General features: G+C 44.3%; 1 protein-coding gene across 2 annotated transcripts in view; it reads left to right on the top strand.

The window, feature by feature from the left end:
• Nucleotides 1–20,178: 20,178 nt before the first annotated feature.
• iqsec1a (IQ motif and Sec7 domain ArfGEF 1a) overlaps nucleotides 20,179–26,748 on the top strand; it is a 53,245-nt gene continuing 46,675 nt past the window's right edge. For both annotated transcript variants that reach the window (XM_069659568.1, XM_069659570.1), the window contains exon 1: nucleotides 20,179–20,353. In XM_069659568.1, coding sequence (XP_069515669.1) covers nucleotides 20,247–20,353 — 107 coding nt within the window. In that variant the 5' untranslated portion in view covers nucleotides 20,179–20,246. The remainder of the gene's footprint in view (nucleotides 20,354–26,748) is intronic.

The following is a 26,748-nucleotide window of genomic DNA, read 5'->3' as shown; positions in this document are numbered from 1 at the left end:
TATATCGGCCGTGACAGCTTGACGGCTGCAAACTTCGCTCTGATCTAATATTTGAGTCTTTGCAGCTGAGCTCCAATCGTCAGCTTTTTATGACACAGCGGATTCAGCGCAGGGATGCTGTTTTGCAGACGTCTACGATGAACTCCAGTGAAAGAGGAGGTCATTAGGCTTAGTCTTAATGAAATATAATCCGTTAGATATGATCTGCTTTGTTCCTCCTCAGCCATTAGCCCGTGCCGAGCTCGGAGACAAGGAGAGACGAGCGCAGACAGTCGCATCGGTGGGACAGAGTTAGGGGGCTTCAAAAGGCTGGAGAGAGTTTCAAAGACGCCTCCTACTGTAGCGCTGTGTGCTTCATCATCAAAAAGCAGAGTGAGCCTAATCCATAGCCCACTTTTGGCTCGTGTGCAGCCCAAAAATAAATCCCAGTGCATCGTGGTTCTGTTCTATTTTTAAAGAGCAGTGTTCAGAAGTTTTCTGATGAGCACGAACATCTGGGGGTTGTTTTAAGACTTTGCTAAAGCTGCAGTAAAGAAGAGGAATTTGCAGTTTCTCGCCGATGAATATCTCACTCGTTTGTGTAATTGTCGCTTTGTTTGTAATTTGAAGCATGGCTGAGAGCTAACAGGTTAAATGGATCATGACTGTAAACAGAATGATGGCTGCGATCGGAGGTTGATTGTTTTCCTCTCGGGCTCTGCAGCATTGTTTGCTTCTGTTTGGGCTCAGCCATCTCTCACAGTCACGCTGTAATTAACCCTAATTAAGAAATGATGACAGTGCAGGAGAACACAACCCTTTCAAATCGCTCATCATTCTGACTTTTCTCATTTATTACAGTAAGCTGCCTCATTACCTTTTCACAGATGGAAGAATTACAATAAAAGAGTCTCTTTTAAATAGGGATGCACCGATACCACTTTTTTTTTGGGTACTTGCCGATACCGAGTACCAATTTGAGTACTTAATATCATTACAGTTCTCATAATGACTTAAAAGTTTCATTTTCATCAGATGTTCCTCACTTTCTGACTGTCACAAAGTAAATCGACAGAATGATGCAACTTTTGCTGACATTTTAACTTTGTTTTACTTAACAAACAAACATGACACTACCACACATTTTACTTTGGCGTCACCTATAACACATTCAGTGGATTTCAGTATAACACAACATACCACATATAGTGTAGAAAAGATCATGTGATGAACACTCCCATTTCTGAGCGTACCTGAATGCAGCACTACACAGCGCATCCCCCGAAACACGGCAGTGAGGGAGACATGCCCGGACTTGTTTACTCCACTTGCTACGGAGACATCGGTGATCGCTGAAGGACGGTATGTGTGTCCATGAATATGTAAGTTAGTTTGCCTTAATGTTTATGTTACACTCTGTTAGCAGTTTGGCCGTGAGTGGACATGTTAGTGCTGTCTGTGAGGACTAAGCGTTTATCTGAAAAGTGCTCCTTTTCCGCCTACCTGCTTCACTAACGGGAGGCTAACGTCAAGACTTAAGGTGGTATTCGTCTGTGGTAGTCGTCGTAGTTTTGAAAGTACAATTAAGAGTATTTAAGCTCCGATTTAGTTTAAAAAATCTATTTATTTAACCTTTTTTTGACCTTATATGACTTATAAAAGAGAGCAAAAACAGACGAGGGACCGTTAAAAAATAGCAAATTGAGCACGTAGGAAACAGACAAGAAACAGCATAAACAAAATCTAGTCTAGAAAAAGCAATTTCACTCTTCAGTTCCACCGTTTCTAAACTTTGTTGAAGCTTTGAACTCTGTTACAAGCTGCCAACTTATTTCTCATTTTGCTCACTCTACATGTTTGATCACTTTTACTGTGTTATTGTCAGTACATGGTATTGGGCTGCACGATTATGGCCAAAATGCTAATCATCATTATTGTGATCAATATTGATTCAGCTCAGCGGTTGAATACGGCGTCCCACATACAGAAGCTACTGTCCTCGATGTGGCGACCCCGGGTTCAACTCCCACCCTCAGCCCTTTGCCGTGTCATCCCCACTCTCTCTACCCATGTTTCCAACACTATCCACTGTCCACTCTTTCCAATAAAGGCATAAAAAAAGGGCCCAAAAATACATTTAAAAAAGAAAGAAAGAAATATCAAGATCACGATTATGAATCACGATTATTTATTAATTTTAAGGACAACATTTTTTATTGTACTTTCACTTTTAAAGAAACAGAGTACGCTTCAAGTTCAGTTTTGTGCTGCATTACAGCTCATGTACAAATTTTGCATCAAACTAAGACTTCACTGGTGCATCTTCTAGAAGCAAAATATAAATACAATTGTACCAAAGCAGGGCTGCATGGTGGTGCAGCGGTTAGCGCTGTCGCCTCACAGCTAGAAGGTTCTTGTTTCGAGTCCCGGTTCGGACGATGTGGGCCTCTCTGCGTAGAGTTTGCAAGTTCTCCACGTGCATGCGTGAGTTCCCGACATGCTCGTCAGGTTGATAGGTGACTCTAAAACTGCCTGTAGGTGTAAATGCGAGCGTGAAAGGTTGTCTGTCTCTATGTGTCAGTGATTGACAGGCGATCAGTCCAGGGTGTACTCTGCCTCTAACCCAGTGACAGGTAGGCTCCAGCCACACCTGGACCCTTAACAGGATATGCGGTATAGATGATGGATGAATGGACTGATGTACCAAAACAAGCAGTTGCGTTGGCCTCTTGGCCTTCATACACTCATCGTGCTGCTCTTTGTGGTGTTAGTGAAGTTAGCTTTGTTGCTTTGCGGCGCAGACACAGGTTTCATGCACTTTTCCACTCTTATTGTCGTCAATATCGCCGCCAATTGTGATCAGGATTTATATTCGATTAATTGTGCACCCCTCCTAGGCGGTATAAACACTGAGTATATGCCCACAAGACTTCGCACACACACCAACACTCATGCACCAGAAATACTAAAAGACAGAAATTAAGTCCTTGGTCACAGCTGTTTTTGTGTCATGTTTGACCTGTCATCAAGCATCCTTTCCTTGAGCACAACAGGAAGTTACCTTTACGTGATGTGCCAAAGGTCTCGGGCCGGATTTGAACTCAGGATGTTGCAGTTAAGTGGTTTGTGCTGTGGATCCCAGAGGCCCTGGAAAACAACATTTTTCTCCTCATATCTGAAAAGAAATGTGAAAATGTGTTGGGTAATCATTCTCCATTGAAGCATTTTTGGCTCTCAGTGAGGGAGTGATCTTTGTGTGTTTGAAGGAAGGAGGAAGTGAAATATTAATTATTGTGCCATTTGTGAGCGGCTGTGCCGTGCCCTGCAGTGTGCTGAATCACTCCACTTGTTTCAGATGTTTTGAGCATATCGGGAACTTTTTAAAGAAAACTTTCATTACAGGAAGTGATTGTACTTGTAGCTTTTATTCTGCAGGAACTTCTGTTCCAAATAATAAAAGTGGAGTTATCGCAGCCCAGTTAATTTCAGCCTGTGTTACTTTCAGGCGTCGTTGTTAGAGGCTGTCGGTCTCCTAAAGCTTCCTTAATTCTTTGGAAAGTGAGTTAAAGAGAGTAATAGGAATTAATGGGGCAACTTTGGTGTCGAAGCAGTGCGAGTGGCTCGCTCGCCGTGCTTAATGGCAGAGTTTGGGCGATCTCTTGGGACCAGCTTTCAGAGCGAGCAGAGCGGCTGCCAGAGCGTAAGAGCAGAAACCAACCCGGGGGATTTTCTTCGATTGTTGCTTCTGCTCTACATTTCTCTTTACCTCTCTGTCTTTGTTTGCACTCCTCTTATATTACTCTGCATATGTTCTTTCTTGCTCACTACCTCTCTTTTATCTGCCTCCTTCCCCAGCAACAAAGCAATCACACACAGAACAAAGATTTGATCAGCTTCAGAGCTACACGGATAATATAACGGCTCAGATCTGCTAGCACATATTACATGTCTGAGTGAGCATATTTGAGTCAATCTAGTTAACTAATGATGTCGTTGTTGGAGCTGGTTATGATGATTCTTCCACTAAGATGATCAGCGTGGAGTAAATGAGCTCACGAGTACAACAATAAGCTCCTAAACTGTTCAGATTGATTGTGAAATCACTACAACCACAGTGTAACACACTTTGGAGCACAAAGGGAAACAGGATTTGTTTTGGGTACATACAGGACAGACCACATTGTAGTTTTCTTGATGTGGTGCTATAGTTTTTGGTCTAGAAGCTTCTTTCCATCTATCCATTATCTATACTGTTTATCCTGTTCAGGGTCGTGGGGGGCCCGACCCCAGCCTTCAAAGGGCGATACATCCTGGACTGATTAATCACAGGGCCGTCACATAGAGACAGACAACCTTTCACGTTCACACTCACACCTACGGGCACCAATGAACCGGGCGGGCATGTCTCTCTTGTCGTTTTGTGGGAGTTTTTAACCAGAGGGAGCCCACGCATGTCCGGGGAGAACATGCAAACTCATGCACAGGAAGGCCCACTTCGTCCGAACCTGGTTTCGAACCCTGAACGTTCTAGCTGTGAGGCGACAGCGCTAACCACTGCACCCCATGTGCAGCCCAGAGGTGACTATTTCCATCTACTTTTGTCTAACACTTTATCAAAGCAGTTAAATGTTTTTAAAGGAAGAATAAGCTTTATTTAGGGCTAGGCAGGTACGCCGTTCTATGCACCAATATGAGTTCTAAAAAACTGGCAAAAAAGAGATGATTTACGGTTATTGATCGAGTGATGACGGCCAGTAAAACAGCATTGCTACAGTATGCAAGGCTCCAGTTTTTAACACACAGGTTATTATACATGATACGTATATACAGAATGTGTATATTTTTTCAGATCAGCGCTTGGTACTGGCTCTAACTCAAGTTCAGGTATCAGAATCTGTACTGGAATGAAGGAAATAGTATTTGAAGATCTCTACTTGTATCAGCTTTGCTTTATCAGTGAAAGAATTTCATCTACAAGATGTGAAACTGCAGGATTTTAAATGTCTCATTTTTCCTACCAAGAGTAAAAAACCAGAGGATATTTAATTTGTACGCAAGAAAAGCAACAAAATAATTAGACAACTGTTTGACTTTAAATGATCTACTAATTTATTCTCTGACTTATTGTTTCATTTGTTCTGTTTAATTGTGTATCCGCTGTCTGTGGGATCCTGAGCAGGAAAATGTTACTCCCAGGTTTCACACATGAGCACACACTGTTACCATGAACCAGTTTAATTACTGAGGAGCCTCATGTGTGATGATGTTGCCTCCAGTGCAATAGAATACCTGAACCTGAACAAAGGTCTGAGATTACCTGACCTCTATCAGAGAGCATGCTTCTCGAGGTGTTTAATGTCTTTCTGCTCCCGACTCGCCCGCTCTGCCTCCCGCTCTGCCTCCCGCTCCTTCACTCGGCAGCCGCTAATAAAGCTGAGCGTGTCGCGCCCCGGAGCAGAGGGGTAGAAATGCCGGCAAAATGAAATGCAAGACATTAAAAAAGCATAATGTTGAAACAGGGAATTAATGAAATAATAGAAGGGGGAATTACTTTGAGAGATGAATTATAAATTGGATACTTTAATAGTTGGCTTAACTGCCAGTAAAAGTAACAGGTGGAAATTGCCTCTTGAAGTGCTACAAGAGGCTTTATTAAACTTAATTTGAACTTTGCTTCTGAAGCACTGCAGTAAAGAACAGCCAGTGAGCAGAGCTGTGATAAAAATATGTAAAATTTAGAGTTTTATTCAGAGAGAGAGGACAGTGGATAGTGTTGGAAACAGGTAGGGAGAGCGGGGTTCACGCGCGCCAAGGGGCTGAGGGTGGGAGTCGAACCCGGGGCTGCTGCATCGAGGACTGAGCTAAACCAACGCTCCTCAGCTCAGCACTTAAATGTAAATATATCTAACTTAACAGGTGTGCCATGCAAACAAAAGATATTCAGTGTCTTTTGATCCCACATATTGAGGTTTGTTAAGCCAGTAGTCAGCCGTGACAGCACAGTAAGGTGGACTGGATGTGATCCACAGCGCACCTCGGATGTGTTCCTGTTACAGCAGGAGTGTAGTCTGTGTGGGTGTAACAGAGTTGTTAGCGCGCATCATGTGCAGCCTTCTTTGTCACTCTGTGTCCCTGAAGGTTCCATGTGTGAATAAAACTCACTGCTTTGTTTGTGGCGATCAGTTGTGATAGTTATTGCCTTCTTATACAGCGAGCAAAAATACATTTCTAAAAAGGCTACTAGAAATGATTTATTTAATTGATCTGAATCTATTATTTATTTCCTTCATATATTTAGTTCTATAAATGTTGAGTATAGGAGTGAAATGACCATTCGCTGGAATTGCACCGGGCTAAAGGTGTTCTTCAAAGTGTTTGTTTAGATTTAGACCAACCAGTCTTAAAACTATAACTTAGATATTCACTTTAATCATCACGTATATAATATGTATAATATGATAAGATATCATAATCATATGTAACAAAGACAACCAACAAATCCTCACATTTAAGAGCATGGAGCCAGAGATTTTTTCTTTTAGTTTTGCTTAAAAAATGACAAATGATAAGGAAAAAAATCATTAACTAGACCGATATATGGGCTGATAAATGGTCCAATATTAGCTTATTGCATATGCTGTATATCAGCATTATTATAGTTTTGAAGTTTAAAGAAAGTTTTTATTTATTTTTATTTAGTTGGTTTTACAAGTTCATAAGTAGTTTTATTTAGAGGAATTGACTAGTTTTAGTTTAGTTCTTTTTTAGTTTTCGAGCAGGATAAAAGTGGTCGCTATAGCAACCACGGTGTGAATCGTGGGGGAAAACGAAAACTAGCTTATTTTACCTGCAATTCTATTTAGTTTTAGTTTGTGTTAGTTTTATTGTTCATTGTAGTTTTTGTTCTTATTTCAGTTAACGAAATTATTGTTTCACTGCTAGTTTTATTTTTCATTAACTATAATAACCTTGCTGTATATCCATATCAGTGTATGTAGGGGCTGCTGATAGGAAATTACAGCCAAACTAGGTTTTTAATTGATAAAAAAAAACAATGACCTCATTAGATTGCTACAAGAGCAGCTTGCAGGAGTCCGGCTCGCTCTGCTGTGACCTACAAACACAAAGCTTTAGAGTCACCCAACCTGTCTGACGTCAGCATTATAACTATGAAGTCTGTGAGGTTCACTATTTTTTCCCTCTTTTAGTCACAATAATTTTCTCTCCCGCCCAAACCGCTGTGTAGGAGTCCATCATAAAACGAACCCACTGTGAAAAGAATCCCCATTGTTGTGGCTGTATTGTTTCTATTGTAATGTGCTTCTGCTGCTGCTGCTGCTGCTGCCACCGTGAGAGGTGAAAGCATGAAGTGTGTTTGTGGGTTGAGAACGTGAAAGTGGAGCAGTCTCCTCGGCCAATCAGGACGCAGGATTAGAGCTTATTGTGAGAGAAGCGATAATTGCTCTGTACGGTCTGCTGAGGAGAAAAGAATCTGAGTTTATCTCAAGGCATGTGACGGCAACTTGAAAGGAAACGGCACAAAAGCAGCAGAATGATATAATACGTGATGAGATGTGACGTCGGAGTACAGATGATGTCATCAATAGAGGAAAAAACACTTCCTAGGTACTATTAAACACACGAAGAAGAAGAAGAAGAAGCGTGTGTTAACTGATTTTTGCTGTTGCAGTAGCTGCTGTATTCATCGCCTGCAGCTGCATTCCATTTCAGTCCTGTCCGGAGTTGGGACCTCTGTGCGCCAATCAAGCCAAGCTCAAGGCTGAATGAAGGCTTTTAAATACCCAAGATGCACTCCTGTTTCTTTTCGCCTCTCTTATTCCTTTTTTCTTTCACTCAATCAAAAAACATCTGCTTCTGTGTATCCCTCCACCCTCTCTGACTCTGTTTGTCTATCTCCGCCTCTTTTCTCTCCTGCTTTAATTAATAAATTACATCCGACTCGATAAATAGACAAAGGCAGGGGCTCTGCTGAGGTAAAGGTAAGACTATGCTGTCAGGGTTAAAGTGTAAATCCTCCTGCAATCCTTTACATCCCTCTTGTAAAGCTCCAACGGTGTTACCGAAAGGTCGTAAAGCTGCTAATATGTCACCGCTCCGTGTATTTGTGTTCTGGCGTCGGAACCAGGAGCTCTATTCCACGTCTAAATAATTCAGATGCTTAATGGTGTTCATTATGGGGAATGTCTATTTCAGAGCTGAACCTGTGATTATCTGCAGGCCCCTCTAATAATACCACTGCAGAGCCTATTGATTCCTGGGAATGGCCTGATCACAGACCCCCCCTCGGCCTGCCTGCCCGCCACAAACAGCCGGGTGTTATTTGCTGACGGTTGGAAGCCGTGCTGTAGCCGCGGGGGTGAATGTATTGGACGAGTGACACATGCAGTAGATGGAGACGTATTTCCATATGCAGGCTCATGCACCGTGCATCCTGTGTGTGATGGTTGTGTTTTGCACCGCTGCATCCCCCCCTTCACAACATCTGAGGTCATTTGGAAAAAGGCCTTAACGACACGGTAAACATTTGTCGTACGTGGCAGCAAACAGTCCTCGCTAAATGAAGGAGCGGTCGCTGTGTGCCAGAGGAGGCCGTAATGAAAGTGCCTTCCACCTCCTATAAAACCGCCCAGTTGTATGAATTCTTCCTTTTTATTGGGCCTTTTTTATTTACTGCTGTTCGTATTGTAAACTTTGATTCCACCAGATGGGAAACAATGATTTAACAGCCCCATGAAACCGAGTGCCCACTTCCATAATGTGTTTGAACTCCGAGGGAAAAGCTCCCGCTTGTCTTTGAAGTTCGCAGCTTCTGTTTCGTCATCACATTCTCAGAGAGTTAATTACAGGCTCCGTGCTGCGCCGTGGAGCCCGATCACTGGAAAACACACACTTTTGATTCTGGAGTGAACGCGGCCATGTGGCGTCTGATAAGTTGCTTTGACTCTTAGGAGAAATGCGAGGATCTTGGTGCCACGTGTCTCTAACTTCACTTCTGCTGTTGATCCTTTTGGCCTAGGGAGAGAAGCCTCAATGTGTGTATTTGCGTGTGCGTGTGCGCCTGCTTTGTTTTGCATTCAGACAGCCTCTCCGCACATAAACAGTTTGAAGGATCATGAAACAATATAATAAAGTCTGGCCAGGATTCAGCCGTGAGAGGACTGGCTGTGTTTCATGTATTTTAAGTCTCTGTGCTATTTAAATTCTGTGGATGGATTTAAAGTGAGGCTGCATCAAAATGCTTCACAGATTATCATATATTCAGTCACTTTTTCACAAATGTTATATTAATACTAACTACAACTTTTTCCTTTGTCCTCTCAAATTTCATTAGAAACTTTCACTGAATTGGGCTGCAGTGGTTAGCTCTGTTGCTTCTGTGTGGAGTTTGCATGTTCTCCCCGTGCATGCGTGGGTTCTTTCCTTGTGCTCCGGCTTCCTCCCACAGTCCGAAGACATGCTCAGCAGGTTCATTGCCCGTAGGGGTGAACGTGAGCGTGAAAGGTTGTCTCCCTTTATGTGTCAGCCCTGTGATTGACTGGTGATCTGTCCAGGGTGTCCTCTGCCTCTCGCTCATGACAGCTGTGATAGGCTCCAGCCCCCCGCAGCCCTGATCAGGATAATGTTGTAAACACAAATCCGTGAAATTACCTTAAGTTGACAAGCCGCCATTTCTGCGGTGGCATCTCCCGATAACATCTGCGCGTTTGAATGCCAGCTGTCCTAAGAAGTGAACAGCTTTCTACTTTTACCGTTACTTCCTATGTAACTTTTGACAACGATGTAAAGGACATCAGGAAGAACCTGGGGAGTCATCGGCTGCTCTAACAGTCGTGACGGACTTTAACAATACACAAGAGTCCCCCTGTACGAGGCTGGACACTACACAGATTCATTAGCCACGCAGAGGACTAAGATATTCTTCAGAAGTGGATCGAGAATATTATAATTGTTATATTATTATTATTACAATAACTTTGGCCCTGTCTCAGTGACCTGTAGGAGACATGTTGTTCATCGCCAGGCTATATAACACTTCTTTACTAGCTAGTTAGCACAATCAAGTAACTGCTGCATGTACTTATTACAGATCATTTGCCAGTACAACTATGTGATGATTAAATGCAGCTTTTAATTGATTAACGAGCTAAAAGAATGTTGTTATATTACACAGCACTTCATCACAGATAAGTGGCGGATGGTTTTTCTCCATTTCTCCGTTACGTAATCAGGCTGTTGAATGTAATGTAAAATGTAAAATCTAAATAATGTTAAGATCGCCTGATTAAATCATCTTCATCAGCAACTGGATGCAGCTGTCTGACGTCTTTAATCCAGCTATCTGTGCTGCTGTCACAGTCAGCAGGCAGCAGCAGACACTGGCTGTGTTTGAAGCGCTATACTACATACTACACACTATATATTACATACTGCATACTGTGTTCGGCGGTACTAAGTACGGAGGAGCTTTTCAAATTCATTTTGCAGTACGCTACGCCAGGTATAAGTAACAATAACGCCGCTTCTTGAGTTAAAGCGCCCCCTTCTGCTGGAATGCTGCTGTCCGTCCTTTCAACTGCAGCTGTGACGTTCCAGCGCTTTGCATTGTGGGAAACAGTAGGCGATGCATGCTGGAGATTTTCTCCAAATCAGTATGACATCCGGGTGTTTTTGGCATACTGCACATTTAGCTTTTGTTTGCATACTGCAGACTACATTTTGGCCAAATCAGTACGTACTGCTACTATAGAACGGCTTTAAGAACACAGCAACGAGTTGCCACTGCAGTGATGGCAGCTACAGATAGTGTATAGCTAATGGTTGGATGGATGGGATTTTTACTTACTTATTTTTTGTTCTAAATAACTACAAATAACAAATCTGGCCTCAAATCTCATGTTATTAGAAACTGACTATTTGTGTTATGGTCTCTTGCTGAAGAAAGAAAACACACATTTCAATAACCTACAGGATCCTAAGCAAATCCAATAAAGCGGACATTATCTGAGTGAAAAGAACATACAGTTCAGTCATCATATCAGCGATGTTCAAGGTCTGCCTGTATGACAACATAACCCGTCTCATTGTTTCCTTTACGTAATCCTCTCTTCAGTGTGTCCTGTGCTCACTGACAGGCAGGCGCTGTGAGTCAGAGTGGAGGTTCAACATTTCCTTGACTTGATATTAAGTCTTAATAACCGTGATGTCCTTTGACACTATCACTGCAGCGCACGCACGTCCCAGCAGCAGCTCCAACCGTAAACCTTTGAATCACAGCCTGCAGACGCTCGCAGTAATTAGCCGTGACTTTATCTATGATATGGGCATGGCTATAGACACGGTGCGAGAAAATGTGTCTTTTGTGCTCTTCTTCAGACAGGCGGGAGGAGCTTGTGTGACGTTCATTGTGCCTGGAGTAAATGTGTCTGTTTGGAAGTAATGGAAAGAAACCCAGGTGTCTAAAGTGACAGAATCATGTGTGACATCAGCGTGATTCTGAGGGCTTCAGGTGATGCAAGCCAGAGGGAGACACGTCAGAGCATCCTTTTGTAACCAATGTTATGCCTGCGTTCTAACACACGTTGTCACTTTCCCTGTTAAAGTAGATACAGGCAGAGATTAGCGATAGTCTCTCACATAGCTTATCCTTTCATCAGCTCCATGCCAAAGTAATATCAGGCAAAGGGCCGCTGAGCGCTTCAGATCTATCTCCCCGTCTGATAGAAGGCATTTGCAATTCCATCGCAGTGTATCGCCACTCGGATCGAGCAGAGGGAGGAGGTGAGGGAGCAAGGAGCAGTTCACTATCCCTCCAAGAAAATAAGAGCGGCGCGATCGCTTGATCTCGCCTGCTTTTTTCAGGGATTTGTCCGCGTATATGCAAGAAGATATTAACAACATGCCGCCGCTGCCGAATGTGTGATCTGTTTGTGTGTGAGGTGAAATCTCCTGCAAGAGGAGAAGAAAGTGCAGATGAAAGAGGGATTAGTCTGTGAGGGTAGAAAGGGCCGTAACAAGCAGAAATGAGACATGCAGAAACAGCTCAAGCCGATCGAGCAGCTCTGAACTGGCTTTTCTTTGTGCCTCTATGTGTGTGATGTTGCATGTTGATGGCATAATAAATACTAAATCACCCTCAAGTTTAAGAGTCACATGCAAGGAAGACATTCAATTTATCTTTAACATATCTGTGAAGAGGGATCATTAAGAGATCAAGATAAATTACTTATTATTCACCGCACAATATGGTTTGCTGGAAAAGAAGGCATTGACAAAGAAAGTTGATAGATGAGACGATGAACCTGACGTTGATCTGTGACCGAGTCAGTCAAGGCCAAAGATGCTGGCTGAACTTATCCTAACTATCAGTCACGGCGATAATAATCATGTATGAGAATAAGAGGTCCTGATTGGTTCAGAAGTTGTAATAGGGGCAGCTGTGGCTCAGTGGTAGAGTCGCTCGTGGTTCGATGTCCTTGGGCAAGACGCTGAACCTCCCGGTGGCACAGCCAACGGTGTGTGAATGTGACAACAGACTGACAGTTGGGCACTTTACGTAGCAGCCTCTGCCATCAGTGTGTGAATGGGTGGATGTGACATGTAGTGTAAAAGCAGCTGTGTGTGGTCACAAGACTAGAAAAGCGCTATAGAAGTGCAGTCCATCTACCATTTACTAAGTCTGTGGAGACGTATCTATTATAGAGGCGTAACTGAGTCCCTTTCCTCAAGTATTGACTTTAAACTTCAATTCTTTGACATTTCAGACTTACATTTCACTACATTTATTTGACTTTAGTATATTTATTTAATTCAATACCTTGCTCGGACAAATCCGGTGGTAGATTGGGCCCCTATAAATAAAAAATAACTGTTAAGTCAGGAAAAATGATCCAATTCCACCCCCAAAAAACAAAGCAGACAAGTAAAAAATGTAAAAAAAACAAGACCAGTTTTTCCACTTTCCAACCACTTTTAGCATTTTCATACACCATCAGTCTTAACATTGTGACCACCTGCCGAATATTGTGTAGGCCCTTCTATTGGCGTCAAAACAGCCCTGACCCGTCCAGGCATGACGTCTGTAGGTGTGCTGAAGTATCTGGTACCAAGACCAGCAGATCCTTGAAGTCCTGTAAGTTGCGAGGTGGGGCCTCAAAGGTTAGGACTTGTCTGTCCAGCACATCTCACAGATGCTCGATTGGAGTGAGATCTATGGAATTTGGAGGCCAAGTCAACATCTTGAACTCGTCATGTTCCTCAACCCACTCCTGAACCATTGTTGCGGTGTGGCAGGGCGCATCGTCCTGCTGAAAGAGGCCACAGCCATTAGGGAATACTGTTTACATGAAGGGGTGTCCTTGGTTTGCAACAATGTTTAGGTAGGTGGTCCGCTCCAAACTTACTTCCACATACATGGCTGGACCCAAGGTTTCCCAGTTCTGACACCTTTATCAGAACCAGCGTTCACGTGTTCAGCAGTTTGAGCTTCAGTAGCTCCTCTGTTGGATCGGACCACACAGGCCGGCCTTTGCCCCCCACGAGCATCAATGAGTCTTGGTCGCCCATGACCCTGTCGCTAGTTCCCTGGTTTTCATTCCTTGGACCACCACTGCAGACCGGGAACACCCCACAAGATCTGCGGTTTTGGAGATGCTCTGACCCAGTTGTCCAGCCATCACAATTTGGCCCTTGTCAAAGTCTCTCACATCCTGACGCTTGCCCATTTTTCTTGCCTCCAGCACATCAACTTCAAGGACAGAGTGTTCACCTGCTGCCAAACTATCCCACCCACTGACAGGTGCCATTGTAACGAGATAATCAATGTTATTCACTCGACCTGTCAGAACTGCAGGACACGTAATGGAGTATCTAGGTTGTACTTTTGGTAAGCTAAAGGTGTCAGTTCATCTTCCACTACTGGAAATATTAGCTGTGTGTCCGAGTGCATCTACAGCTCTGCATCAGTATTACTGACACCAGCTTATCTGGAAGTCTAAACCTCAGCGAAGGCCTGGTGGGTCAAGAATCGTCTCAGTCTGTACTTTAGAGTCGGAGGCAGAGAGACAGCTCTTTGTTTGGCCTGCGATGAAAAGCTCGTCTGTCTTCCTCCTCTGATGTTCTCAGGCTGGAGGCCAAGTCAGTGACAGGAGGAGCCTTTGCACAGCGCTGTGCCCTCTGCCAGAGAGCTGCAGAGAGTTGGTGCTGGGTGGTTGCAGCGAGGAAGATAAACTCCCTCATGTGCAGCGATGGGTGGAGAGGTCACGCTCTCAGGGGAGTTCAGTTTTTCCAGCTTGTGACGCTAATTTGAGCGGGTAGCAAAATATTTTTGTGGAATCGGAGCAGAAAAGTGAACAAAACAATGCTGAAAAACTGTGATGTTTTATTGAGAGAAATCACATAAAACAGAACATAGTTACATCAGCTCCTTGGATTTTGTGCCCCGTCATCTTTCTTCTCACTGAATAGGTTGTTATGTTCATACATGTGTGATTAATGTTGCTAAATTAAGCCTTCAACATGTGCTTTTCCTCTCTTGGTCTGTGGCCTAACAATAAACCCCCTGAGGGAAATATTTTCCCATCATCAGTAATGGTATCGATCACAGCCGGCTGCTGCTGTTCATGCAGAAGAGGTGAAGCACTGCCATCTTGTGGTTTGCCGAGCACAGTGCTTTCTCTCTCTCTCTCCTGCTCTCTCTCTCTCGTCACTCTCTCTCTCTCTGATGTGTTTGAAGTGGGCTGAAGTCTCATGAGAGGAGACGGGACCCCTGCAGAGCGGCTCCGCTGGCGGCAAAATAATGCTTCCTACTGTTCGGCACTCACAGTTCCACCTGTGCTGTTCAATCTATTGTGCAGACACGCTGGAAACGTACACAGTTTCTGTTGTTACAGCTGGATGAGTTTCAGAGGAACCAGCCCCTTTAAAATGAGATAAAACAGAATGCACATGATGGGATTAAAGTGCTGCATCAGTTTGCAGAAGTTGTACAGTACAGGACGTGCTGTTTTGTGACCTGCAGCAGTTGTTTATCTCAGTTATCCGTCTTTATATCAGCTAAGGCGACTCAGCAGAGACGGACAGCTGATTCAGCCAGAAAGCAGCTACGTCAGGAAACTCTGTGGTTTTCTCGAGGTCTTTGAGGTGGACTCTTGAGGGGGGGGGGGGGGGGTTTGTCTCTTCTCAGGGTTACAATAACAGCAGTGCTGCATGTTACAGTTATTTTCATCACCCATTAATATACCAATTAATTATTTTATAAATCCATTAGAAGTTTTGTGCAAAAAATGTCAGTAAATACAGAAAAAGTCCAACTTAATTTAACTTAAAACCAAAAACCTGACGGCAACCAGTTTAACCACCAGAAGGACTAAACAATACTCTTTATTTGTACATGTAAGATGCTTAAAGATTTTCATTTAAATAAATGTCTGTTAAGTCACTATCTATCGCAGAATGAGGTAACACAATGGTGATTGAGCCTGTGGCCCACTGATGAAAGCCTTTGCATTTGCAGTATTACAGACTGGGTGGGCTGTGGTGAAAATCACAAGTAGCGCCCAGTTAGTGACATGTTTTCCATCACCCAGCAGTGGTTGGTCTGCCAGAGAGGGTAGGCGGAGCTAAGCGGCTGCTTTTCCGGTCTCTGCAAGTGTTGCGAGTAAACAGTAATCTACTATGGCTGATAAAGAAAAGATCGACGACTACAGATACAACTTCAAAAATAAGATAGAAGAAGAAGATAAAAATAATCCAAAGAAAAAGAAACAAACTCGACGCTCAGATGAAGACAAACAGTCTAAAAAGGAAAGCGACCGTCAGCGAGGAAAATCAAGAGTTACAACCGGAGCCAACCGTGGACGTAACACGTGCAGCACTGTCTGGATATCTAAGAAGTGTGCTCCTGCAATTACCGTTTATCACCATAGGTGCCACCAAAGAGAATGAAACCGAAATACTAATATTACCATTTTAAACTGGGAATTTTTGTTTTAAAATATTTTTTTTAAATGCCTCTTATTAATTAACTGATTGTTTCAGCTCAAGTATAAGAACATAAATCAGTCTCAACCAGCTCATCTGTCTTTTTGATTTTCTCAGCTGTTTAACATCTAGATAAAGATGCCCACTCTCCCTCTTCCACTGACTTTTGGCATTTCTCCAAATTTTTCTTGAAGAAATTCGAATATTTTCCATTGTTACATAAGGAAGTAGGCTGGATTTACTTTTATTTTCAATTTCTATGACTGATTTACTTTCATACGTTGTGAAAATTGCTGAAGTAGTTAAGTATGGGGTAGACGGTAGCTCAGTCTGTAGGGAGTTGGCTTGGGAACTGGAGTGTGGCCGGTTCAAGTCCTGGTACGGACCAAGCCTGGAGTTGGGGCTGGTAGCTGGAGAGGTGCCAGTTCTTTTCCTGGGCACTGTTGAGGTGTCCTTGCCCCCACTGCTCGGGGCGCATGTCCCTGTGCAGCCCCCTCACTCTGACATCTCTCCATTAGTGCATGTCCATAGGGTCCTGTTTGTGCATTTGTATATTTGTGTATGTAGCATGTTTGTAAAAACAGAGTGAAAAAATTGAATTTCCCCTCTGGGATTAATAAAGTGTCTTCTTCTTCTTCTTCTTCTATCAACCATGTGCGCTCTGTACTTAAAGAGGAATATCTTTAAAAGGACTGAAGCCATCAGTATGCATTTCCCTCTAACAGTAAATGCCTCCTATGGTGTGTTTTGTTTGTGTCACGTCACATATGTAAGTGTATTTGTGGTTTGCGTGTGTTTTGTGAACTGCCATGCAGGACAGCATTCTGCACACACTCCTGTAGAATCCCTGTGCTTGTACAGTCCAGCAGCTAACATCAAACAGGAAGACCAGCTGGATTAAAAGGGGCCATATGGTGACAGAGGAGAGCAGGGAGGTGGCACAACAAGGCCAACGTAGGCAATATTTTTACATCTTTAAGGCCACATAGCAGGACAACACTGTGAGAAGATGATATGGCATTTTAAGCATTAACTTCCGTCCTTGTAATAATGTTTGTGCTTGTGTTTCTTTTGTATGTTTGTGAGTGCAAATGTGGAGGCGTTAGGGCTTTTGTGTTGAAATGCGTATCACTGCTGAAACCGTGAATTTAAGGTTATTTGTCAATTTGAAAGAGCATCTTGCTCACCGCTCTGCTCCGCCCGTCTGTGTGTGTGCCCCGACTACTAACGCTCTGCTCGAGGTGTGCAGAGATACACGCTCGAACACCGCTGCCCCCGGTCAGAGCCCCTCCCCCCCCACAACCTTTCGCCGTGCGTGCACTGTGAACAGAGCTCACAAATTGGTCAGGAGTCAAACGGGAAGCTTTGGTAGGATTGTGCTCGTGTTTAACTGGAAGACCTCTTTAATTAACCGTCTCTGTGCTCACAGGAGGTGACATTACACGTCCTACTTGGGTCCATATTGTGTCGTATGCTGTACAGATTGTGAAACCCCTTGACATTCCTAGGTGGTCAAGTCAAGTCGATTTCATTCATACAGCTCAATATCACTTATACCGAGTTAACTTGTGCATTTTAACTATATAGATAGGTCAAACAGCCTATCGCAGAGCAGAAATCACAACAGCCAGTTAGTCCGAGGTTTTTGCTTGTGCTTGAACTACACACCAGAATACAACCGTAACTCCCATGGTTTTAGAAATTGGATGTCTTCTGTAAAAGACAATAAACAGTGGTCATTGTGAAAGTGAACTCTTTTTATCCCTCAAAGGAGAGAACATTGTTGACAAAAAATAGCTACATGACGTCAACAAATGGACGCTAGTGGCAGCTCTGCTCGTAGCCCCCTCAGCGTCTTGTGTCCACTGAAAAGTGTGAGACACTGATTTTTACCTGAAACGGCTTCATTCAGTGTTTTTAATGTGTTAAATTATGTTGGCTGTTTGTCTTGAACCTCTTGTATAACGAGCACTTAAGGTATCCTTACCAAAAACAAAGTAAGCTCTTAGAAACTAGCTTAGCTAACGTTAGCATTAGCTGGGTTTGATGGTCTCTTGATGTCCTATTTCTGTTGCGAAGCATCAAAGAGACGCTGATTTTTAACATGAAACACTTTATGTAGTGTTTTCTATCAGTTTTGATCATCAGGTCTGTTGTTTTGAAGAGGAGGAGACCGCCGTGGATAAATAAGTACCCATAAAAACCTTGTGGACGAGAGCACTGAAGGAATTTTAACGTTAGAACAACACTAGAAACGAGCTAAGCTAACGTTAGCTGCAGCTTGGCTCACAGACCCTCAGGCAAATCGTGTCCTATGAGACCATCAAAAAGATTTACTTTATTCAGTGTGTTTAGTGGTTTTAATTCTATTTACTTAAAGAAATGTGTGAAAATCAACTAGCACATGATAAACGAAATTCTTAAATTTAACTGGTGAACTTTCTGGTTTCTTCAGGCCTCCATCCTTCTTCAAACAACAAACATTATCAATTTATATATTAAGATAAATGTTGATAATGATACGAGTTATTGTGATCATATTTTTTGTGATGTTGCCCAGCTCTCGGTGGGGCTTAAAGTGTGTAATCTTGCAAGTAGTAGAAGAAAGACATTGGGCTCATTAAAATGAGACTGTGTCTTCCTAGAAATCCATATTATGAGATATCGTGGCCACAGCCTGGCTGCCAGATTCATTAGTATTCCGTGTTGAAAATGTTTAAGTCAAATTTTATGCAGGGTTTCCACTCTGCACTCTCAGGTGTTCTCACTCTAACAAGTGTGCACAAACACTGAGTGAAGACAGGCTCATGCCAGAGCTGGAGAGATCATTATTGTACCTGATAATTGGAACATACATAGCCAGGGTAATAAGCTCAAGATGACGCACATATACACAATTAACCACTACATGAGTTCATTAACAAAAAGACAAAGGTCTGATAGTTAGTCACCTTGGCGTTAACACTCGATACATCGACGCGCTCTGTGCCATTGAGTCTGCCCGCAATGAAACGCATCCTCCCCTGGAGACATCAGCCCAGGGTTCCTGTCTGTAGCTGTGTGTGTGTGTGTGGCTTATTAGGTCCTGATGAGCACTCGTCTCTATAGACACCCTCCTGCCTGCCTTCTGTCCCACTTTTCATGCTGTTACCTGGCAAAGGTGTCAACAACCGTATTTTCCCTAATAGCAGCACAGAACATTTTGTTCATTCTGGCGCACGTTACAGCTGAATCTTCCATTTCCCCACTAAAATCAGGTAGAATCTCCAGTAATGTTGCCTTATTTCAGCTTCATATTTCACACTTCCTTTCTGGATTTGGTATCGCTTGTACATGATGCAATATCAGTGCAAGCCGCTTCTCTTTTTACTAACTTTGTGTGTCTAACAATCTATGGTCCAGGACAAAAGACAGAGTTTGTAATTCTTCTACCGAATGTCTTCTTTTCCGTCTTATTATCTCTGGAATTGTAATCTCAGTCTCACTTCTGTAGTGTGTTTTTTTTCTTTGTCTGCAGACATAATGAGCCAGAGCTATAGCAGCATCTTTACCTGTGTGCGCCATCCCTCATTAGACTGGAAAGCCCCATCTGTTTTGAAAGACACTCCAGAGAAATGTGCATTGATTCCAGGAGAGAGAAAGATGGAGAGGGAGGGAGGTGAGTATGTGAGAAGAAAAAAATGGGATAAGAGAGACGGAGATAAAGAGAGAGAGAGAGAGTGAAAACAAAATGGGAGGGAGGGGAGAAGAGAAGGCATGATAATGAGCCCTACCTCTGACACATCCTCCTGTTTCTATGGAGACCAAGGAGCCAATCGTGTGGCCCTGCTGAGGACTGTACTACTCAGAGCAGATAAGAGGGTGGAGAGAGGCGCTCGCAGATGCTTCTCAGTGTTTATGAGAGGCATTAAAATCTCCTTGTAGCTCCACTTCAGGTTGCTTTCTGTTCAGGAGTGGCTGCCTTCCAGCTAAAGAAACCAGCAGAGAATTACCCATCATGCTTTAAAACAGAGGCTTCTTATCAGTGCTACAGCCTCTTAAGCTTCTAGGCTCTATGACCACCCTCCAGTACTCCTCCTCCATCTCCACCTCCATCACTCCCCCCCCCCCCAGCAGACGCCAGCCTCTTGGACGCTCCTCGTTACATCACTCACACTGCTCTCTGGCAGCCCGTGTTTGTGACTGGGAGGGAGAGAGGGAGAGTGAGTGAGCCCGTGCGCGCATGCCATCCCCACCACCATCGAGTCCCCATTGACCAGCAAAACAGGATGGACAAGCCGAGCGTGTGGCGCGCCGTGGTGAGCAGCACGGACCCCAGGCGGACGCGAGACCCGAGCAGACCGGGCTCTGCCATGGGGTACCGGCTCTACGACATGTGAGTAGCATGTTCGGCGTGAATGCAGTCAGATTGGGGCGGCACTGCTGTGGCTCCCATTCATGGAGACAGCAGTGGTGTGGGTGGATGTGGAAAACACGGTGTCTACCTCTGCTGAGTCACCTTTGGCATCCAGACCTCGCTGTGTCCTCTCGTGTTTCCTTCCTGTGCTCTTAGTAAACAACGTCTCTCCTGGGGAGGGGCAGCGGGGAGGTGGAACATGTTTGTGTGAATGAGATGCAAAAAATGTGTCTTTGAGTGTTGTTCTGTATTTATGAGTCCTCTTTCAGGACTGAAATCACAACAGAGTCATGTGAGCGACGGGTTCAGACCCTCGGGAGGCTGCGAGAAATGACTCATTTGTGTAAGATGCTGTGACAGCGTTCGCTGGGCACACGAGTTCCTCGCAGCTTCTGCCGTATATTTGTGGGTGTGAGTGTGTTCCCGTGTGTGATTGGTACAATGTGTATGTGTGTGCGGGGCATTGCCAGAGTGTGTACGTGTGTGTGTGTGTGCGTAAAATGCGGCTGGGTCTGAGCTGTTATTTTTGGGACGGTGATGAATCCTGCAGCCTGTGTTTGGAAAGCTTCAGTAAATCGTGTCAGATCTGCTGAGAAAAAGGTGGAGAAAAACAAATATCATGTATTTTTAGGGTTTGTATTTTTGGTACGCTGCTACCACCCTCTCCTTGCACTCAGCGTCTCCTGTATTTAGCTGAATAAGCACTCTGCTGCCTTATTCCTCTGCAGAGGCACGTTAAAGTTTGTGTTGTGTACGTCGTCTGCATCCCTTTAGAACCCTTGATTCCTTAACAGCCCTGTAAGTGTAACCACTTGAATTTCTCACACATGTACTTACCAGCTGGTGCATAGCGTTGAGCTGAATTACCCTGCCATGTCATGATCTAATGCCATACATGGGGATCAGTCATCTTAATGAATATGAGACCTTCACGGGTCCCCACTGAGTCCTTCACAGGCAATCTGGCCCTGCTCCACACCTGCTTAAATCTCTGTCTCGTTTTCATCAGTGCATGCATGAACACATTCCTCAGACTCTCCTGTTCCTGTCCTGCACGTGGAGTTTTAATTTTATTACATGCTTCTGTCTGTTTTTAGTTGCGTAACAGGCGAGAGAGATTAAACATCTCTGTGGTTCTGAGAAAGCGGCTGATTTCTCTCCTCCCTGCTTCCTTGCAGCTTCGTGCCAAAGACAGCTTTAACCACAGAGAGTCACATGACTGGGCCGAGGGGCTCAGGAAGGTGAAAGTGTGCAAATCGATGACTTTGTGAAACATTCAGGCCTGTTGTTAGAGGACAGAGGCAGCGGATTGACACTAATGTGTGGGTCTGACTGCCCAATTCTCCTTTTAATGAGGAGCTGAAGCGGGATGAGTCTGCTCTGTCATAAATGTCAGTCCGTCCTCGCTTGCAGGCCTCACTCCCACTGGAATTTAAACGCTTTGCGTTAAACACTGGAAGCCCAAGAGGAGGATATCCTGAGCTCAGCCGACGGCTCTCTCGGCCTTTAAGGATACCACACTCCACTGCTCCGGCCTGCAGGGATGCAGAGGTCGCCTTTGGTAGAACGCTCCTAAAATAGGACAAGAAGTGGATGATGTTCGGTTTGGGACAGTGGAAGAAAAGCTGCCATGAAAATGTAATATCTGCATGCTCAAGGAAGCTAAAGACGGAACAAATGAAGCGTTTACAAGAATAATCCGCCATGTGTGAAGCCATTTGGCGAGGAATTTACTGTATGTAACTGGTTGTCAAACAGTTTAGTGGTGCGGAGAAATGTACAGCTGGACCCCACGGGCAGAAGAGATGCTGTATGTTAACAGCCCTTGACTTGGTTCTGCCTGCACCTTCCTTGTGCACAAAAAAGGAGTGATCACTTTCTACTAATATGCTCATTTCTGTAATTCCAGGTCGTGAAACATGTACGAGAGATGTAATCTGAAATGCTTGGTAATCCCATTGTCCGTGACTTTACCATCCAGCATGTTTGATCTTTGAGCCTGGATTGTTTTATGGCGTTCGCTCTCCTTTTCCTGCACTCAGCACTTTGAAAACACCACATTTCCTGGATAAGGTAGCTAATAAACATCAATGGGCTTTACCCTTCATTGAGATAATGTCACGCATCCTCAGAGGGCATTCATGCCATAAAGCCGCTACAGCAGGAATGCCTACTTGCCATTATCATGAGAGATGGTTAATGCGATGCCCCCGTCCGAGTGACGCCAGCGCTGATGAAAAAAGCGGAGTGCGTCACCGGGAGCTGTAAGGCTGTGACGGCACATTCCTCCACTCTGAGCCTCTGACGGCGAAGAGTGTGCAGACGGAGAGAGCTGGCAGCGTTGCTCTGAATGTGCCTCTGCTGGAGACAGCTGCTGGAGGATGCACGCTGCGATTGCACGAGACAACAACTGCATACGGCGTGTTGCATTGGCAGCACATGGGCTGGAGACAGAGCATGCTGTCAGAACATGTAGCGTCAGAGCTGGCAGCAGCGAGACATGCTGCATGTACCAGCCTGTCTTTGTAAGAATCAGGAGGATTGGTCGCTACGACGACTGACACTGCAGTTATTGACTTCAAGTGGACATGATTATAGCCATAAAAGCCCCAACATTAATACTGCAGACATTATACCCAGGACTGTACGGCTTATTTATTGATCGACTGATCTTTTCTGAATAGTTTTGATGGATAGCAGGACATTTAACATTTCCTCTCTCGCTTCATCAATAATGCCTGACCTTTATCCGATAAAATATGGCATGATATAGTAGATAATACATTAGCGAGAATGGACGATAGAGGGGTCAATAATCACCGTCCTGACATGTAAAAAGAGCTCCACACTGTTAAAACAAGCAGCCCACTGTACCCTGCTGTCCCGTACTGTACCCAATGCTACATTAGCAATTTAAGCTTATGCCAAAATAGCACAAGCTTGGCTCAATCCTCGCTAACTCCCAACGTCAGCGGCCGGACATCTGTAAGGCTGGCACTGAGAGTTTTCATTGGCCGATTCTGCAGTTGGAGCCGTGTCAGCCGTGTGTGCGAGGGTTATTATCAAACCAACGGGAGCTGCCCGCTTCTCGGGGGGGGTAACATCTCAGCAGAGCCGAAGTTTCCTCGAGGGAGTAGTCGGTTGGTTTTGAAACAGCCCATAATAAGCCCCTGCCTTTGCCAACAGCAACGTCAGAGGCGACAGCACCGAGCAGAGATGGGTGCATCAGAAAGAGAAAAAAAAAAAGGATGCATCTCCAGAACATTTTGTTCCTCTGGCGAAAATAAAAGCAGATATGAGGATATGTTTATCAGCAACAATGTTATATAAGACGCAGCACACACAGATATCACTGAGCATTTTGTCCCGCAGATTGATTCCTGTTTGAAAAAAAGGATGCTGCATTCATGCTTTAAGCTGCGTCTGCACACACTGACTCATGCTGAGACAGTGTGTGCTTTCTATACATGTTTTATGCTCTCATGACTCAGGCGTTTCTGTGCGTGCTGTTTGTGCTTACTTCATACAAGACATGCTAATCCTATCAGAGATTCTGAACTGCGTATCACGGTGACTCAGTCATAAGTCAGCCTGTGCAAACAAACCATGTTTATCAAAGTAGATAAAAAAAAAAGCTCCGCTCCGTCACAGTAGCCTTGAGCCTGCTGTGTTGGACGCCGCACATGTTGTGCCCGCTTTGTCGCCCCTCCTCGGGTTATGAAAGGCCCTCAAGACAGCTGGGAGAAACTGATTTGCGGTGGGATCCACCTCCAACCTGCTAAAGAGGATTTTCTCCCCCTTTTTTTTTTCTTCTTCTTCTTCACTTTTCTTCGCCTGTACTTGATTTGAAAGCTGGAGGAGTGATTCTGCTGTTATTATCCTCATCCTCCTCCAACACACTCTCCGTCTCCTTCCCTTAAGTTCTGTCCTTTTCCCCTCTCCACCTTCCCCCTGCATGGCTGCTTTGAGGCTGGAGGCTAAACAGCTGTACAGTACGATCTGTGTGATGCAAACGTCTGTGCTCATGCAAACCGTGCTGAAACCTTCATGCAACATTGATATGAAATTATATCATCTGCTGCATAGAAACTTACAAGCTAGTCAGATATGCTTGCGCCTCTGTCCCTCCCTGTTCGTCCAGTAGTGGTATCTCCCTGCTGTCGCTAAGAATTTTTATCCCAAATAGAAGAGATAAAACACATCAGTGACACCCGTGTTGAGATTTTTCACTTTAAATCACCATCCTTGTGTCCGTGCAGCTTCCAAAAACTGAGCACAATGATCCAAAAATGTCTCTTTTGTGTTCAGATGCTCGGCTTGACAGCCACAGATCTGACGCCTGTCATTTATTGAATGCTTCTCCGATGTGGGATGAATAAGAAATAAATTAATTCCCATCATGTATTGTGTTGATGTTCCATCAGTGAATCAGCATGCCTGTCAGGCTCCTCATCCCCCCGATCACATCAGCTCATCGGCTCGTAACCTTTGAAAGCCTGGAAGCTTCTCTGACCTGCCACCAGGGGGCGACCTTTTCTAACACATGCTGTCAGACGGGCTGTCCTTCACACACGCTTTCATATGAGCTCAGGCTCTTCTTTAGACGTTAAGTCCTCGTTATCAGGGTGGATTTTTGGTACAATATGGCTTTTATTTTGTGCTCTCTTTTATTCTATGATCCAAGATTGTTATTATATGTGAGGCTTTCTCCTTAAATCCGCATTGGTCCCCTTTTCTTTTGATCTTTGTTTGCAGAAAGGCCCGGACACGGTATCAGGGTTAAGACTATAGTCCAGTGAAGTTATTTGTAGGAAGGACGGCCACCGTGCGAACACCTCGATTGTAGCTGCCATCCTCTGCATGTCTGTCTCTTCCTTTAAATCCTTGCTCCTCGTGTTTCTCCCTGTGCACCACGTTTCATTCAGCTCCCCGTTTCATCCCGTCGACCAGAGGTTTCACTACAGCAGGCCATTTTCTATCGTAGTGCTCATTGACTGCACGTCTCTTGTCAGAGCAGGTCACGGTGGAACCCTCAGGGCAGCTTATGAGTGATTGACAGGGTCAGTCGCAGGGAGAAGAGGGGTCTCTGCACTGTAACCGCAGCCAGCATCAGTGCACGCACATCAGCAACGAGGACGCGATGAGAGCTTATCAGAGGGATTTCCACATGAGGTCACTGAGTCAGATTGATGGCTGAGCTGATATAATTGTCTGTCTTTCAAGGCCCTTTGATCCCTAGAACATATTGATCCACCTGCAGGGAAGTGGGGATCATTTTTTTCAGGAAGGGAATTAGTCATCGTCACCGCACATTTTGCAGACATTTTAAGTGTCAAAAACAGACTTTTGTAAGCTTTATGTGACCTACTTCGGAGCTGACCTTGAGCCTGACCTCTGCAGAAATGCACTGGGTTTGGTTTTCAAGGTTTTTACTCCCCTTAAAGGTCGAATAGAAGATCAAAACTAATCTCACCATGTAGGTGTACATAGAGCTGTCACGATACTGACTTGTTCTACTCATGCCCCCATGCAGTTCTGCGGTTAACTGCTGCCCCAGCCCGCTGCCAGAGTAGGTGGAAACGCAAGTTTATCAACCACTACTAAGTTTGTATCCTTATTTGTTGAAATTAAATCCGTGGAGACGGGCTAGGTGTTGTTGTAGCGGCTAAACTAGCATGTTAAGAGACAGCACACAGGCTCGTCTGCACCGATTAGATGCGCAGAGGGTTGAAACAGCAGCGCTCTTACAGCGAGGTTTCTTTTGCTGATTACTGCTATTTTAAAAAACAGTTTGTTGTTCGTTCTGTGTGGGAAAGATGAGGTGCCTTCCTAGGACACGTGGATAGTGATTTTACTGTGTCCCTTTAGATTGTAATGCATCAGAGACGGAGGACACGTACCCAACAACAATGGGTCCAACACTGGGTCTATGATATGGTCACTGAAACCCCACGGTTGGTGTTATAACCGCGGTTAATGTTTATTGTATTCTTCCCCGCATTAATCCCAAATGTTTGTGTCCATTTAGAAAAAGAAAACAGCATTTTTCACGGGTCTAACAGTGAAAAACGACGGCCTGCTTATGTTTAAACACAGCCATTAAAACTTTGGTGGATGCATGCGCTGTGATAAGTGGAAAGAATGTTAATTTCACCTTTTAAAGTACACATACAGACATGCACATGCCTGCCATGTTAAGCGATCTATCCCTCTACCTGTTAATTCATACCCTGTTGTTCTTGTACAAAAACCCGCTCCGCTCTTCATCCGACAAAAACAAATAAAAGCGTGTCATGTGAGCTTGAATCAGAACCATGTGTGTTGTATTCCTGTTAGTGCTGCAGTAATTGCTCTTCTGTGCCTCTGACAGACTC

The sequence above is a fragment of the Semicossyphus pulcher genome, unplaced genomic scaffold (genome assembly GCF_022749685.1).
Source record: "Semicossyphus pulcher isolate SPU_LCO1_2020_fin unplaced genomic scaffold, fSemPul1.0.p SCAF_13, whole genome shotgun sequence".
Taxonomy (NCBI): domain Eukaryota; kingdom Metazoa; phylum Chordata; class Actinopteri; order Labriformes; family Labridae; genus Semicossyphus; species Semicossyphus pulcher.
Note: the sequence above shows the minus strand (reverse complement) of the source record. Positions and strands in the feature narration are given on the sequence as shown.